The sequence below is a fragment of the Aedes albopictus genome, chromosome 2 (genome assembly GCF_035046485.1).
Source record: "Aedes albopictus strain Foshan chromosome 2, AalbF5, whole genome shotgun sequence".
In the NCBI taxonomy this organism is placed as follows: Eukaryota; Metazoa; Arthropoda; class Insecta; order Diptera; family Culicidae; genus Aedes; species Aedes albopictus.
The window spans coordinates 23,924,118-23,942,345 of record NC_085137.1 but is presented as its reverse complement, the minus strand read 5'-3'; the positions used below and the strand labels follow the sequence as shown (position 1 = coordinate 23,942,345).

The window sequence follows — 18,228 nt, the reverse complement described above, 5'->3', positions numbered from 1 at the left end:
AAGCTGTCAGTGTCATTTTAACTCAAAATTTTCCAATCTTTCCGAAAAAAATACTTTTGAAACTGGAGAAACACGGAGTACATCCGAAAAGGGCTAAAACTTATTAAGTTATCAAAAAAATCAATATTAAATTAGTAATATCTTCTAAACGGAGCATCTTAGAAAAATGTTACCGAAGTACTTTTTTCTTGCAAATTTGATGTACTTTCATAAAATTAGGGCGACAAACTTTTTTGACTTTACTTAATAGCTTTTTTTGAAAACCGTAATTTTTTAAAACATTTTTTTTTTTCATTGTAACCTATTTTTCTCCAGAACAACCCACTGTGCACTAGGTAGCATTTTCAGTCAGCTATAACATAAGGATAATAAAAAAAATATTGACATGTCACTTTTGAGGGAAAAACTATATTTTAGTTCAAATCACAAAAACCAAACATATTTTTTTACCGTGCATATTTTCTCCATATAGCACCAACAATTGTCTAAAACTTCGCCGAAGACACCAAACCGATCAGACAAACCGTTTTCGAGATACAATTTTTTGAAGATATCATGTGCATTTTTCATAGGCCCTTCTCATAAGTAAGGCTAGATTCAAAATGGCGAACCAAGTATGCAAAACGGCGTTTTTCTCCCCCAAAGACTTGTATGCAAGGTTTCAACCAAATAAAGATATATGAAAATTACTCGTTGCTGAAATGATATGGAACCGCTCAGTAGTACTTGACACCACTAAAGCTACACTAATGCTTCCCAACGTAAACTTAGATTATATCACATAATTGACATTAGGGTTTCGCATATTTATCCCATCATCCGAAAGTAGCTATGCAGTGTGGTTGTGGTAACATAAATAGCGCTTGTTGACCCACAACACGTGAATTCAAACAAGGGTTGTTGTTAGAGCTAGGTACATGATTGCAGCGTTTTAAGCCTCGTGCACAGGTGTGCATCACCAACCACCAAACAAGCGAAAGGAAAACACAAAACTGGTTCACTTTCTTTCAACAAACGAACGACGGACGGCGCGCGCATCTAATCACACCACACGTGTCGACGACGATGATGATGATGCAGATGAATGCTTTGCTGCTGCTTCTTCTCTTTCTTCGTCGGGAGTCGAATGCATTTCATCCATTGCATATGCACGCGCGCGCATCTTCAGTTGCATAGGTTCATACCAGGGGAAAATGATTTCGCACGATTGGTTGTACCACCCAGCCTTCAGCGTGTCGCTATGGGGTGTGAAGACTGCCAGCCAGCCCTCGTCGTCAGTCGGCCCAAAATAGGCGCAAGGAGAAAAGTGGATCCCCATATTTCACTTTGACGATGCTGCACAAGCAATTACTCGCGCTTTGATTAATCACCATCGATTGGTGAGGTGGGGATGGGCTAACACCATCTTCCATATGCCGCTGCCGCCGCCGGGTGTTTTCCATCCAAGGGAAACTTGGTGCAATATTGGAATGTAGCTAAGTTTTCACTGGTGGTTTGTACCAGAGGTTCTTCAACAGAGAGGGATGCGAACCATTGAGGGTACAGTTTGGCAATGAATTCGTTATCTATGTCTTAGTTCCTTTCAAGTGACTTTTTCACACTAGAGAGCGAGTATTTGAGCTTGATTCAGACGAAGAGATGGAAAATGTCACGAAATGTCATGACATTTTTTAATTCTACCATTTTTTATGTGAATTATTATCCATGAGAATCAAACATCAATCAAAGTATTAATAACTAGTTATGGCAAATTAACGATACCGGCGATCAACATTTTTTACTAGGGCCAGCGTAGTTAGCAAACAACAAAACGACATTTTCATGACATTTTCAGCAGAAGAAGTTAACAGTCTAGAATAGTGGAATTTGAATCCGCCGTTTGAACATCAAAGAATACAAAGACCAACTTCAAACCAGGCATCTCCAGTGTTTAATAATTGATAATCTTTTATTTTAAAGTAAGCATGGCAATCGCCACGAATTATATGAAATGAAGATGCAATTGCTCGCCCATGGCGACCGTATACGCCATTAAGTCTACATAAATGTATGCGGATGTCGGAGTGATTGGGAAATGTATCTTTGATAGAAATATGCTTTAACGCTAGAATTGTCGTTTAGTTGCAAAAAGTTAGAGGATTGTGTATTAAGTTTTCCATGTAGATTAGTCGAAATAAGACGCTAGGACCAGGCTTGATAATCCTCCTCGAAATCAAAAGAGTTTCGCAACATGCTCTAGAGCGGTTTTTTGTTTTTGCCTCGTCGCGAAGGAGCGAACCAACCCCAAACAGAGAGGCAATAAAATTTGAGCGAGGAAGAGGGGAACGAAAAAAGAGCCGATGATTATTTCGGGTTTTTGAGTGCGATTTTCGCCTCGAGAGTCTTTCTTTGTATGGGAGTGGAACTCGCGAGAGCTTTTTGAGTGTGAGTGGACGGGAGAAACACAACAAGCAATTATGAGTGTTGGACAAACTCCTCGCTGCGCGGCAAGCTCGCGCTCGCTGCTGTTGAGGATTTGCGTTGTGATTTCTGAGTTTTATTTTCACTCCTCAGAAAATCGCCGAAATCGCTTCCTCATTTTCTCGCGAGGGAGTTTCTGTCAAGCCTGGCTAGGACTGAACTCAGGGCCTTCTGCTTACGAATAAAAAAAATGTCATTGGACCCCCAAACCCGCCTTTATTGTTAAAAAAAACATAAAAGCAAGTGATAGTGCATACTTGGGAATCACTGTTTTAGACAGATGCCATATGATGGGTTTTTGTTTGACTTGCTACGTAACGTCACGGACCAAGGGAAGCAGAAGAAAACACTTTTTGCCAACACCATTTATCACTGTTTCTGTGCATGGTAACGTGCGTGTGTGTACCTACGGAGAATGTGCAATCTAATACGACAGCGGACGGACGTGTGGTTAGAGTTTTTGTTTCCGAAGTCACCTTGTAAAGCGTTTCCATTTGCCTCCGTCTTCTTCTTCTGGGAATTACTCATCGCTTGTTTTGGTCATTTCGAACACGCTTCTTCGGCGAACTTGGTGCTACGCGACTTCAGGGTAAAACGAAACCGGCCATTTCTGCACCAAGGCAACCACTACGGTTATTTTACGATGAATCTAAAAACGGACTTCGAAAGAACCCCCTTTGTAATTCAAGGACGGCTTTCTAAGGAAAATGCAGCTTCTCTGTCATCGGATTTGATTTGGCCTTCTGCCGTTGCACTCATCTTCGCGCCACGATTATCGATCTTCTACCGTTGCGTTGTTGCTACTCTACACCATCTAGGTACCACCATTATTACCACTGATTGAACCTGACCAAGTGCATCGAACAAATCGATTGTTCTTCAACAACAACGTGCCGAGGAGCGTAACCAACTGCGGTGCGCCATCGAGCAAGCAGCAGTTGTAATTACAACCGCGCGATGCGATGGTGCCCTCCTGGCCTCGCGGATACACCGATCGACGACCGACCAGATAGATAGTTTCCTCATCTATTACGGAGCCATTATTGCTCCGTTTTTCCATTATGATGTGCCATTATTTTTGTGCAGTTTTTGTTCCTATTATTATATTGCCCGCCGCGCCGCTCGCTCTGGGCTGCCCGGTGCCATAACTTCGATCCATCGCCGCTCCATCGATTGGATCGAAGAAGCCCATGGTGCGAAACGATTTGTGTGACTTTACAATTTTCTACAACAGATATAGGCGAACACAGTTGCCTAGTAGGCTCTGCGTTCGTTACCTCGGCAGCTCAGAATAACTGAACGCCAGATTCTACCAGGTGGCTGCCTACTGCGACGACGACGACGTGCCGTACGTTGATAAGCAGAAGCCTTCTACTTAGATTGTCGGTCGACGAGGTTGTTCTTGTGTGTGAAAAGCTTGTAAAAATTATTTATGGTGCCTCTAATGGCATTTTGTTGCTGCCGGTTATGAAGGTTTTCCTGCTGATTCACCGGGGGCACCGGTTGGCTGTTAGGTTCGAGTCCGTTATCTTGAGCAGTACGATTTGTTAGCGGAAATTAAACTTACGCAGGAGCCTTGAGGCAATGAGTTGTCACTTCGAATATGATACGAGTAGTTATTAATCTAATCTAATCTAATCTAATCTCACGCTAACGCAGCCATTACTTGAATGCATCCTGGAAAATGAAGACTTTTCAAGTCTATCATTTTTCTTGTCTAACGGCCAGGCCAACTGCGCAGCATGTACCGCAGAGAAGATTTCAAGGGATAGAAAGATTTCAACATAGTCAATATTTGAAAACATTCTACACCTTGAAATCGAAGGAAGAGATGGAAGCGTGGACCTCCCGTACCAAACGCTTCCAGATAACGATATAGATATTTAAGCATGTTCGCATGTATTAATATGGTGATGTATACGGTGATTTGCTAAAAAATATTGATTAGTGCGCCAGGAATGGTGGTAAGATTTTTCACTGAAAAGAGAATAAAGGATTAAGTAATATATACTGAATAAGGCATAAGTGATACGCTCGTTACAGTTACTATTTTTTAAAACATGGTATTATTATACAATAAAATTACCTGAATCCTCCTGAAACAAAAAAGTTTATTAGCAGTTACAAAAAACATAAATTAAAACATAGCCAATACAAAAATACATCAAATTTTAATCTGGTATGCTTCCACTTTAGGCAAAAAAATAGCAAGATTAAAATTTGATGCAATGTGGTAGATCTTACACCGTAACGCACCGTTCTAAGGTGATCTACCCACGTTACGGGAATATGAATATGATACGAGTAGTTATTAAAAAAACAAACAAAACAAAAAATTGACAGTATAAATTAAAAATTTCAAAATTTGCGGTATTTTGATCAGTGGTTTAGAAATCTGACTTACGAGTAAGGTTCCATTTATCACCCTCAAATGAATTATAGGCGAGAATGGTTTGCTTGAAAATTGTTACGGGTCTACCGCTTTTGATTCGTATGCAGAAGGTTTTAAATTCAATCCCTGGTTCGTCCCTGTTCTCCTGCTTTGTTTCTTTTTATCTATTTTCGCTCTCTTCTCTACAAATACAATTCATTTATGTATAAAATTCGTACACATTGTTAGAACCAGAAACGGATTGAAAAGTGACGTTAGCCTTGATGGTGGCGACACCCAAACCGGCGGCGTTCGTTGCCATGGAAAAAATGTGAGTAACAGTGCGTGGCGTCTCAGCAAGGCATCGCCATCTTACCTGGCCTACTACGTTGTCAAGTCAAATACAAGACATTGAAGACGACCTTACAGTTGAGGTCAAAATACGTATTCGTCAAAGGATGAAAATTCTTAGTGGAATTAATAGGAACAGTACTGAACTCGATTTTCTTTTCACTTACAGGTTTTCCACTAACACGCTCAGCTTCATCATCCGCTAACAATTTTCATGATTCCTCTAGAAAAGTTTTCAATGTTTCCTTAAAAAGTCCTCCATATTCTTTCAGAAATGCTTTTAGCGATTTTTTCAGACTTCCAGACACTTCTTCAATGGTTTTCTTTAGAAATTCTTCCTCAAATTGCTTTAAGAATCCTTACAAAGTCAGAAATTGGTCCAAGAATTCTTGTTCTTCTAGAAATCTTCCTGGTAATTCCTTCAGATTGTTTTCAGCATTTCTTCTAAGTATAACTACAATAATTTATCCACGGATTTTTTTTAGAAATTAATTCAAAAACATTTCCTAGGAATGGCTACGGAAGTTCATTAGAAATATCTCAAGAGTTTTTGTTTTGTTTTCTATATTTATTTCCACAGATGTCCAAAAAACTTATGTTTTTTTTCGGGAATTTCAGCAATGGATTTCTTGAAAAGGCCTTCCATTAAGCTTTTCAGATATTCCTCAAAATATCTTACAGAAATTATTTCGGGAATTCTTCAAAAGGTTACTTTAAAAATTCTTTGAGAATTTCCTTCAATAGTTCCTGCAGAAATTCCAAAAAGTTTTCTTTTAGAAATTGCTATTGCGGTTTCATCAGACATATCTTTTGGAATGTCTTAAAAGATTTTGTAAGAATTTGTTCAGATATTCCACCTGGGATGTTTCACATGGTCTTCCACATACTGCACAATAATTATCAAAAAAAAAAAAACTTAAAGAAATCCCTGGAGGATTGTTTTACGAAATCTCTTCAAGACTCCTGGTGATCCGAGATACTCTGAGAGGAAATTAATGGAATTTTTTTGGAGGAATTTTTGGGCAAAAACTAGGACCAAGAAGACTACTTGAAGAATCACTTTAAGGTATTTTTTACTTCTCTCAAAAATGCCTGAGAGATGTTTGGATGGATTCCTGGAAAATTCCTCAACAAATTTCTGAAGGGTTTCTGGAGGATGTTCTGAAGAAATCATTGAAAAAACTGCTTGAGTTACATGACCACTAAGAAAAGATTATTATCTAATATCTGAAGGAATTTGCTGGAGGAATTCTTCATACAATCACCGAAGAAGTAAAAAAAAGCCTATTTTTGAAGAAATCTTTGAAATAATACTTGGAAGAACTTCAGAGATTTGAGTAAATCACCAATTGTTGCACGGCTAAAAACTCACCAATTGACGGTCGTCTCATAAGAAAAGTATAAAGTGTGCAACAATTGACGAGTTTTTAGCCGTTCAACAATTGGCGATTTACCCTATGCACACACGGAAAAAAATCCATTCCCAAGACCATGAATATGACTCATAGTTTCCCGATATTTTTATGATTTTATGTTATAAATATACACCATGATTAAATTTTATGATCTTATGATTGATTTCACCATAACGCTATGCACCCGTTATTGTTTTGGCTTTCGACGACCAAAAATGGAAAATATAATCATGAAGCTATGATTAAATAAGCTGGGATCATGAGTAGCATTCATGAAGCCAAGAATAATTTTCATAAACATGGATGCAGATCCTGATGCTTTACCACCAGATTCATAAAATTATGGTTTGGTGAGGTAGAACCATGCATAGAATTCATGGAATCAAAAAATACTTTTATGATTCCGTCGTCGTCGGACCTATATGCTTCTCAGTCAAATTCATAAAATCATGGTTGAGGGAGATGGAACCATGCATAGAATTCATGGAATTAAGAATTACTTTTATGATTCCGTCGTCGTCGGACCTCAATGTTTCTCAGTCAAATTCATAAAATCATGGTTGAGGGAGATGGAACCATGCATAGAATTCATGGAATTAAGAATTACTTTTATGATTCCGTCGTCGTCGGACCTATATGCTTCTCAGTCAAATTCATAAAATCATGGTTGAGGGAAACGGAACCATGCATAGAATTCATGGAATTAAGAATTACTTTTATGATTCCGTCGTCGTCGGTCCCAAATGCTTTTAATTAGATTAATAAAACGATGCAAGCTAAAATCATAAGAAAATAAAATACGTGATATCAGAGCCCATTTCTATGATTTTGGGACCTATCCATCATCCTTTTTTCTATGAGCAAGCAGCACTTTTTAGTTGGCCTCTTGTTAGTGAAGATATGTAATGTTCAAATATAAAAGAGAACAACAATGATCGAACTCACCGGATAATCATATTTAGCTGGTTTATTATTTTTGTCTTTGGCACCTACATCCAACAGGCTAAGGATGCCCTCCAAACCACATCAATTGTTCACTAGTTCACATCACTTGCTGAGTCTCCGAACTCGTCGAACGATGGATAAACCGGAAAAATAGAAAGAATTACCGAAATTAACGCGCGATTCTCACTTTGCTTCACCCTCCGTACATAAACTCGGAACTACGACGGATGGCACAACGAAAACGCGAACTGGGCACTGTTTACTTTTTGCGCGTTTACTTTTTAGTCAATCAACTCCCAACAACCTGCCGAATCTTACGGGCACACTGTTTCGATGTTCCATTTCCTCATATATGCACATTTATTACTCTAACCAAATAAAAACTTTGCAAAAATAGCAGGTTCAACTTTTTCCACATGTCTGTGCTGGACGACCGCGCGATTTATATAATTGCATATGGCAGATAAGTGTAACGCTAGGAAGCGACCATGAATATAATTTATGAAAATGCTTGTTTCTATTCATATTTCTGGTCAACTCATTCATGATATTATGAATTTTAATTATGATATTATGAGTTGGCAGACATCATAAGAACATGATTTTTTATTCATGATTAGGGGAATGGATTTTTTTCCGTGCATATTTCAAGTAAGTGTTTAAAAAAATCTTCACGGATTTCACTTAAAAATACTTTCTGAATTTCTGAAAGGAAAAACTCAGGAAATCTATCAGAAACTTCTTCTGAGAAAGCATAAAAAAATCCACTAAGATTTCATCCGCTGTACTGATTTTTCAATTTTTTTTTAATACACACTGTTCAAAATCGAATTCACTATAACAAAATGGCTTCCATCGTTTTCAAAACAATTCTTCTTAGAGCTGTAAAACCACATTTTGTCATCAGTATGGAGCTTGCTTACAACTTTGCGTGTAAGAAATTCTTTTATGGAAATCGAATGAACGTTCTAATATTTACCTCAAGTGTAGTAGCTTTCAGTATTCCTTTTGTAAAGATATTCAGAATATTCTGCATAAAACAGAATTCTGCCTGACATTTTTCAAGGTATTACAACTGAGTTTGTATCATATTTCCCAAGCTATTCCAGGGAACGCCATAAAACTAGTTTTGAAAAAGAAAATAGGAATTTTTCCAATTTTTACATTTTTTTTGAAGATTTTAGTTGCAAATGTTCTAATTCTTCAGGAACAATTAAACAAATTTGACAAATTTTGTCAATTAGGCTGACACAAATTTCGATTTTCTCTTATGTCACACCCCCCCCCTCGGTATTTTTTGTCGGAATTAGACATTTTGAGTGGGGACACAAATAAATTGTTTAAGAAACATACAAATTTTCAAGTGAAATTAGTATCATCGAGAAAATTTCTTAACAAATCCGAGGAGTTTGATGATTTTGCCTAATTGTTTGAATACTTTCCAATCAAATACATTTACTATTTATCACCCCCCCCCCCTCGACGAGTCAACAAGGAAAGTGACAAAAGAAGAAAATGAGATTTGTTCCGGCCTTAATAGTTGCATTATTTCAACAATTGCTGAACTGTTTTATTTCGGACAATTATGGAAAACAGATGATTGAAATTGTAGAAAACTATTCCAATACATTGAAGTTTTTTTAACGACGGTTTTTGAAATAACGCGGTTTTTTTTTAGGACGGACCGCGTGAAAAAAAACCGCGTACAAAAACTTCGTGTAGGCACTAAAAATTTCGAAGATTTCAAAAAATATGTCTATGTCTCACTTTCTTCGAAAAAAAAGAAGAAATTCTGGATAACGTTGCCGGAGGCACTTGGGGAAGGCCTTGTAAAATTGCTTTCAGTGAAAAAATCGGAGATGTTTATTACACAATTTCAAAAGAAATGCTCGAAACGAATTCTCTGGAAGAACTTCTGATGTAATACCTGAAACCAGTGAATCAAAATTCAACCATCGCGCAACAATAATGACAATGTCGCAACCTGTATTTGTTGCGACAAACAAACCCATGCGACATAAGTTTGTCCCAACTTGAAAATAATGGGATTAACATCGTACACTACGAAAGAGACGAACCAGCCAAGGGCTGAAAGTCTCTCAAATAAAGACAAATCAATCAATCAATCAATCGTACACTACGAGTTTAGAGATTTTTAAGCCTTGCGTTGCGATTTTCGAACGGTAACTTCGAGTCGGTAAGCTCTATCATCAAACAGTTTCGACTTTGGGTTAGCAATAATTGATTATTCACGAGCTGAAAAGTACGCAACAAATTCAGCTTCGGGTTTGTCTGCAACAAAAAATTTCGAGATCATGTCGAGATCATTATCTGTTACCAGTAGGGATAAAGAGCAGGGTCGTGCAATTTCGAAAGGAAAACATGACGTACGACGACTGTAGCAAATCGTTTCCCATGCGAACGGACTGCTGTGATGCTTCATCTCTCACCCAGCAACACACTCGTTCGTTGCTGCTACAGAAACAAGTGTGTATGAAACATGGGATGATACACTTGGATTTTCGTTTCATTTATGAGTCATTGAAATACTTCAACATGCTAAAAACACTATTTAAACCACATTTTTAAATAGTGGTGCACGCCAATAGAATGATAATTATGTTTTATGAAAGAGGATAACAAATTCGACCACTTAAATCCAATTAACCGGCGACCGCAACCATTGAGAGACTAGCGCGCACCAGTGAGACACTAATGCTCTGACGGGTGAAGCACAAGCAATGCGACCGGGTGGGAGACTACCGAGTGCTACGATGAGTGGAAAAGTTTTTTTTAACGACCGAGTCATTAGAAAAATGTATGAAACACTTAAAGTGACTCATTCAAAATGTTGCATGAAAGTGTATCATTGAAACGAAATTGTACGCCCCTGATAAAGAGTAATCGTCGCAACTTCTTTGTTGCTTGTTTTGTGCTTCTTTTGTCTGGCAATTCTCTTCACTGCCTCAACTATTCGTAAATGTATATTTGAAATCATTCACGAATAGAACTTTCGAAGTTATACTGGATGAGAGCCTTGGAGAAATTGTGGTGTCTTGGTGGGTTCAGAGGCATTTAAAAGCATTTCAGAGCGTTTCAGAAAGTTTTAGAAAGTTTTAGGCGGTTTCACAGGCTCTCAGAGCTACACTGATTGGATTTGCAGGCGTTTCAGGTGAATATATAACGAAGCCACACCTCAAATTTTCAAGAGCACAAATCTGAGGAACTAAAAAACGGATTGCGTTGAAAAATTGATCGATTGGTGACCCGCTGGTGGTGACCAATTGATCAACTTTTCAGCGCAAACCAACCCTCGGATCTTCAGATTTGTGCTTTTGAAAATTCGAAGTGTGGCTTCGTTATATATTCACCTTCAGTCAGTTCCATTGAGGTTTAGAAGGGAGATTCAGAAACGTTTTAAATGGTTACAGAGGAGTTAAAGTGAGCTGCGCAGATTCTCCGGTCTATTACATAGGGGTTTGAGGCGGATATCAGAAGCGTTTCAAGGCGTTTCTGAGGAGTTTTAGGAGGCTACAAGGGCTCTCAGGTCAGTTCTATGAAGATTTTAGGGACTCAGAAGTGTTTCAAGGCATTTCAGTGGTTTGAGGGGATTTACACGCGCTCTCAGATCGGTTCCATGGGGGTTTTAGGAGGGTGACAGAAGCGATTCAATGCTTTTAACGCGTTTCAACGCGAGTGGGCTGCAAGGGCTCTCAGGTCAGTTCTACGAAGGGTTTAGGGCGCTTTCAGTAGCGTTTCAAGGCGTTTCAATGCGTTTCAACGCCTTTCAGAAGGTTTCAAAGGACTAAATGGGCTCTCAGGTCATTACTATGATGATTTTAGGGGGCTATCAGAAGCGTTTCAGGGCGCTGCAGAGGGTTCGGAGAGGTTTTAGGTGAATGCATAAGGCTTTCAGACGAGTTTCATGGGGCTTTCAGGGGGTTTTTAGAGGCATTTCAGAAGGGATTCAAGATGTTTCTGACTGATAACGCTTGAAGAACCGATGACCTTTACTCAAGGGAGTTTTCAGAGATTCTCAAGCAGACATTGATCTCATCACTTGACAGCACACAGTTGCATGAATCTTTGCAAGCATGAGATTTTTTCAACACACAAGTTATGCATGTAGATTCGATGACTATATGCTCAAGAAAGATGTTGGGGGACCTTGAATAGTCTCCCTCTCATCTCTTTCTCTTATCCGTGAACATACCGTGAACTCTCTTTAACTCCACTTGCTGTCTTTCTCCTGTAAATCAACATTATCCCTAATTTAAAGTATGTACACTGTACACCAACTGTTTTAAACATACTCAAAATCCATTTAAGTAACGTTACCTTAACCTCTTGGGTTCTACATTTTTTCAAGCGTTGTCACATTTTTAACGTATCTCTAAATTGTTGGTGCTCAAAAGCATGAGATGGGTAAAATCTGTTGTAGAATATTTTTTCTGGATTTCCTAGGTAATCCAAACCACTTACATGATAAAGACTACGGATGTAACGATAACTTGTTTCATTATACATAGCTAAGATTTGTAATCTATTGTGTCCAGTGAATCTTCTGAATGTTCAATAGACATCATCAGATCAATAAGGATATCCTACCCAGGTCATCCAAACCGTTCTTGAGTGTACGTCGTAACATCCACGGATGTAATGGTGTCTTTTTTTAGATATACAAAGCTACTACATGTGATCTAACATGTCTATTGAAGCTTCTGAAAGTTCAATTGCCAAGATTGCCAATTGGAATATCCTAGGTCATCCAAACCATTCTAAAGTTTACACTATAAGGTCTACGGATGTAACCGCAACTTTTTTTTATAATACAAAGCCACGATTAGAAAAAGAAAAAAAAAGATCATCGAAGGAATGAGGACATATGGTCTGCAAAAAAACCTCAAATTTCCTCTACTTATCAACCATGCACTTTAAAGCACATGTAACATCAGTTGACGCCACGGGCATCATACATAACATATTCTTGGTAAACAAGGTTATGAGAAGTCGTAGCATATTACAGATATTGAGCATTTCTCAAAAGTGCAGCATACATGATTTAGTATGCTATAATTGAAATAACATTATAATTGCTGTAATTGCGCAGAACAAAGGCTCATGACACAGTTTTGCAACTGTTATCTTTGCTATCGACATATATAGGAGACTTTCTTCACCATCGACATAAAGCAACCATCTTACTAGAAATGCCAAATAATCTCAATTTAAAACTGAAAGATTGATTGTGAAGAAAACACTTTATTTCTAATAAAACAAATAAAGCAATTATTTATCATCCAGAAAAAAACAAGTAGTTTGATCAAAAACAAACCTCACCGTAAAGTGAATTGTACAGTATGCGGCAGGAAAAAATGCGAAAGTGTTTTTCAACTTCAAACCTCGTTTTCGTCCATTTGACATTAACCAATCTATGTTTCAACATTCCACGATCTATAATAGGCTAGTTTTCTGAAAAGTTATTTAAAAATTTTCCCATTTTGGTCACTAACCTTTACAGGGCGGCGCCTGAAGCTGAAGACAATCAGAATTTTCAAACCGCAGAAAAGTACACAGGTCGCTAAATTTCGTATCTGATAAAACAAAATTTTTAATTTTCTCTACAATATCATCAAATATATGTACTTATTTCATCTAGTATGTGAAACTACATGGCTCTGGATCAGTGTGGTCTGGTTGTTCATCGAATGTAAGCTAATTTTGTTACTGATATAGTCATTTTGTCTAATGACCATTGGGCGCGCAGTTTATTGATACCCGCTTATTAGGCTTACATTATCACATGTTAAACATCAAACATGTTCATTTTTCTTTTTCAGTGCTAAAACATAGACATTGACTGATACACTGTCATGAATAAATAATCATATATATCGCATATTTAGCGTGTAATAGTGCCTTGAACTTTTCGCATTTTTTCCTGCCGCACCCTGTATAACCTCTCATTCCTAGTTAGCACAGTAAAGCCAATGAAACCCATATGAACCGATTGACCACTTCCGGTGGACGATTATCGCATCCACAATTGATTGCCCATTAACTATGCATACAACTAAATCACTATCAATCAGTGGCAGCTTGGAACCACGTGACCCATATTACCGATGGCCATCACCAGCCGCTGGCAACACTTTTCCTTGGGCAGTGCACCAGAATGGAGCTGTCGCACTATCGGAGCCTTCCCTCGGAGCTCCAAATAATGCCCTTTCAGCTTCGGTGTATGGAACTGATTGGGCTCGCTGGACCCAAAGGAAGGTTCTACCGATTTGTGCTGGCGTTCGGTTGGGGCACTTTTGTGATTCTGTTGCCAAAATCGGTTCTCGGCATCGGAAGTCCCCGGTTGGACGCCATCATCAAGGGATTCGCCGAGCTGCTGTTCGAGGGAAACCTGTTCATAGCGGTCGCTTCGCTGATTCCGAAACTTCCACTGCTGAAACGGTTGCTGCACGTGCTGAGCGAGATATTTACGCAAGGTGAGTCGAACGGAGGAGGAATAGTGTCTAGGAATTTTGATTGAATGGTTTCCCTTTTGCAGTTACTCACGATGCGCGCTCGAAGGACCAATGCTACGAGCTGATATGCGAGCAAAATTCCAAAATAGACAAGTTTTGCAAGTTTTACTTCGTTTACTGCTGCTTCGGACCGTTCGTTTTCTGCATACCGGCAATGGTAACGAGCTATGTGCGTTACTTTGGAAGTGCTGGAAACGGCACCGACAGCAATGAAACCGAACAGTTACTGTTCGAGCTTCCCATGGAACAAGAGTAAGATCGAGTAAAATCGATTAGGTGTGGTAGACAAATTACGTTATATTGAATGTGATCACAATACATATTTGGTACGAAACTTAGTGATCAAAATGATTTGGAAGACCTTTCTGTACAGCGTTACGTAATTTGTGAACGATACCTAACTGATCGACATTGATCATCGTTCTCTTTGATCATTCCATTTTCAGATTCTACGGGCTGCAAATTCGCACCAATTTCGCACATTACCACCTCTTTCTGGCGGCCTCCCTCTCGGCGTACTGCGTCTGCTCGTACATGTCGGTGATCAAGGTTTTGACGCTGCTCATCATGATCAAATACAGCTCATTAGCCTACCGGTTGGTGGCGATTCGAGTTCGAAAATTGGCAGAACTTCCCGTGTCCGGGCCGAAACAGAACTTGGAGGAGGTGATGGATGGCGGCGACGAGCTGAAAATGTCCATGGTGAAGGAAGTCGTCGATCTGCACAAAAAAGCTTTGGAGTCAGTGGAGTGTCGGATGAGCGATGAGGCGCGATCACTGATTAATCGATGATCTCCTTTCTTATTCAGAGTAACCGATCTGGTGGAGGAGATAATCAACATTCCGATCGCTATGCAGTTCATTGCTTGCATCTTGTTCTGGTGTATGACAATGTTCTACGTTTCCACGGTAGATGTTTGAACTGCATTTGAAGTAGATCTAATATGAAAGAATTCGTTTTTCTAGAACATCAACTTCAACTTGTTTAACGTGATGGTGTTATTCTGTCTGTCTCTGATCGAAACGTACGGCTATTCGTATTTAGGGACGGAGTTGACCGAAGAAGCCAAAACAGTAGGTCAAGTAATCTACGAACTTCCCTGGTATGAGGACAGCGCCCAATTACAGCGATACTATCGGTTGATGATCCAGCGAACTCAGCAGAACACTGGAGTTACCGCGGCCAAATTCTTTATCGTAGGAATCGAGAAGTTTGAGAAAGTATATTTTTTTTTTTTCCTTCTAAACCATAGGGGGATAATCTGCTCAACAGACACCCTAACAGAAGGTTAGGGTAGTGTAGGTCTGACAGGCCGTCTTCTACAACAAAAGTAAAATCCAGGACTACTCTCTCCTCGTACCCACTAAACCATTCCTATGGTCGCCAAACCCTACGTCTCTCCGGAACCACCAAGAAGGTATTGCTTCAGAGAGGGGCTAGTGCACATCGCACCCACAAGGTTAGCTGCGTAGCCTGCAGCAACGAACATCGATGACTCGCTTTGGAGAGTCCATCACGGTAGCATGCTGGCGCTTAGCCAGTTTCCCGAGTGGTCCTCGCCACTCCCTTTGTCCTCGGAAGGCGGGCAGGGTCAACCCCGCCCGCGCCCTACTGCTGAGCGGACATCAAGAACTGATGCCCACGTGCAACCCGAAAGTATATGACTTCCATGAACATTACAATGCACATTACTCAAATTGATAATTTCATTCTAGGTTGTCAACCTGTCGTATTCATACTACCTAGTGTTGAAAGATGTTTTGGACAGTCTCTAAACCCGCTAATCGAAGTTATGTTAAAGAAATCAATAAAACTCAGACAACCAACCGAAAAGTGTTCCTCAGAATTCTGCTAGCGATGATCACGTTCCCTTCTACCAATTTACCGTTACAAACACCCAAGAATGCGCTCGTCTCCACACAACGCAGCAAAGTTACCGCCGGCCGTAATAATTCTTCTTCTTTCGAACAAACCCGTTTCCTCTCATTTAAACTGTAACTGTCCCCATCGGGCGGGAGCGATAAACGCTTCCGATTTGATCTGAATACCAACTAACTACGCACGCACTCGCGGCCGGCCACCAACAAAACCAGTTGCAGCCGCAGCTCGGTCGCAGCGCTTCAGAATTCCCGGTAATCCGCGCATGTGTATACGCTAAGCAAACCCATTAAACCAGGAGAGTTACAACCTCGAACCCCCATCATATAGAGGTAATCCGTTGCATTAATTTTATGACCTGTCGCGGGGCTAAACCCCGGAGCACGCGTGGCTATTGAGTCTGAAGATGCTACCTGGATTACGATGGACCCGAGATGGCTTCCATATGGCGGGGATAGATTTCTCATCGATGGTGAGCCAATGGGCGATGCATAACGGGAGAATTGGGGAAAAAGTAGGCCAAAAGTCGTGTAAGGAAGTACACTACCCGTCATAAGTACGGACTCACAAAAAGTATTGCAACAATATTGCATCACCCTGACTCACCTCGATATCTCCAAAACCTGAGGAGTTACAAACATGCTGTCTTCAGCAAATTTATTCAGAAGACCAAAAGCAACAACTTTTCTGAAGGCGGCATTTTTGTAGGTGTTCTAGTTTTAGAGATATCGAGGTGAGTCAGGGTGATGCAATATTGTTGCAATACTTTTTGTGAGTCCGTACTTATGACGGGTAGGGTATACAGCTGCTCGTTGAAAGAATGTCCGAAAACGATAAGATCCACTATTTCTACCATTTTTCATTGGGTTATTAATGCTTGCAATACATCGCAGATGCATTACAAGCATTATATCATCCAAGCCTTCTCCTATTCCACAATTAACCCTCTAATACCCAATCCCGCCTTTAGACGGGGTATAGTTTGAGCATTTTTGTAATTTTTGTTTCGTGCAAAATCAAACTTTTTATATTTTTTGGCTGATATTTAGGGCTGTTCTGTATATCTCAAAATGGTTTTTGTTGTATTTTGAAGCGTATTTACATTTTTTATAAATCATTGAAAAATTGATGTTTTAGTCACTTTTTAGAAGTCATTGTTTATTTTGTATTAAATCGCTACAATTGACATATTTTAACTTTTTGCCATATCATTCTATCCTTGTTTAATAGTTTAAGGGAATTAAATACACTCTAAAATTATTTTCCTTAAAATTACACGGAAAATAAAATTTTCTGTGAAAAAAATTAAAGATAAAAATACTTCAACAATAATCATAAAATCTCAAAATGTTTTCATCTCAAAAAATCCGTTCCCCAAATTGGCTTCCAGGAAAAATATAAAAGTGTGGGGATGTTCAAAAATGAAAATTAGAAAAATCAAAAACTGAAATTGACAAAATCGAGAATTAAAACGAATCATCTTCCAAAACATGTTTAAATCGATTTTAGATGACGAAAAATGACATTTAGATCAAAATAAAAAATTTGGGTATTAGAGGGTTAAGCGTTTTAAAAGGACATTTCATACTAAGCGCTCAATTGTATGGAGAGTAAAATACACATTTCCTAAATTGCTCCTATATGAAAGAATTCAAAAATGGCCAGAACAAACCTTCAAATCAAAATTCGACTATTCATTTTTTTGACCAACTCAAATCATTCTGAACATGTAAAACCCTCAGTGCAATCTACAAATTTATTGCTTTGTAGCTACTTGCGCATAGTTTGTTGCGTATTGTACGAACCAGTTGGACAACGCGCAGTGCGCACAGCTCGGCAGATGTCACTTTATGTGTGGTTACTGCTTCTACTGGGGCAACAAGGCAAGGTTGTTCTGCTGCGAGCAGACGGAGTGGAATGTGGGAAGCTGAGGTTGGTTCAAAAAAGAGGAAAACTGGAATTATGCATAAAGAAGATGAAGTCGAGAGAGTAGGTAGCAAAGGGAGGAGAAAAATTAGTACACGGTTTAAAATAAGTGTAACCATTACTTTTCAACGTCGATGATGGAGATCAAAGCTTCTGGAATAATTGATTTATAAGCAAAATCTGTAAATGTCAGAGGGAACATTTGATGATGAATTATATAAAAGTAAACCTACGCTTTAAGCAAAACCAAGCAAAACAAAACAATTCTTCGAATGAGTGTAATCAGTTTAGTACCTTTTCAGTCCGCCCCATAGGGCGGAATTAAAATGTACGAAACTGATAACACTC

At 39.1% G+C, this 18,228-nt stretch overlaps 2 protein-coding genes across 2 annotated transcripts in view; one reads left to right on the top strand and one right to left on the bottom strand.

The window, feature by feature from the left end:
* LOC109429628 (klarsicht protein) overlaps positions 1-18,228 on the bottom strand; it is an 833,281-nt gene that overhangs the window by 479,017 nt on the left and 336,036 nt on the right. The gene's annotated exons all lie outside the window — the stretch shown is intronic.
* On the top strand, positions 13,501-16,392 carry LOC109622646 (uncharacterized). The gene is made up of 6 exons (XM_062854760.1): positions 13,501-14,036; positions 14,099-14,327; positions 14,522-14,815; positions 14,885-14,984; positions 15,042-15,296; positions 15,792-16,392. The coding sequence occupies exons 1-6, from the start codon at positions 13,718-13,720 to the stop codon at positions 15,849-15,851; spliced, it is 1,257 nt and encodes a 418-aa protein (XP_062710744.1). The 5' UTR covers positions 13,501-13,717; the 3' UTR covers positions 15,852-16,392.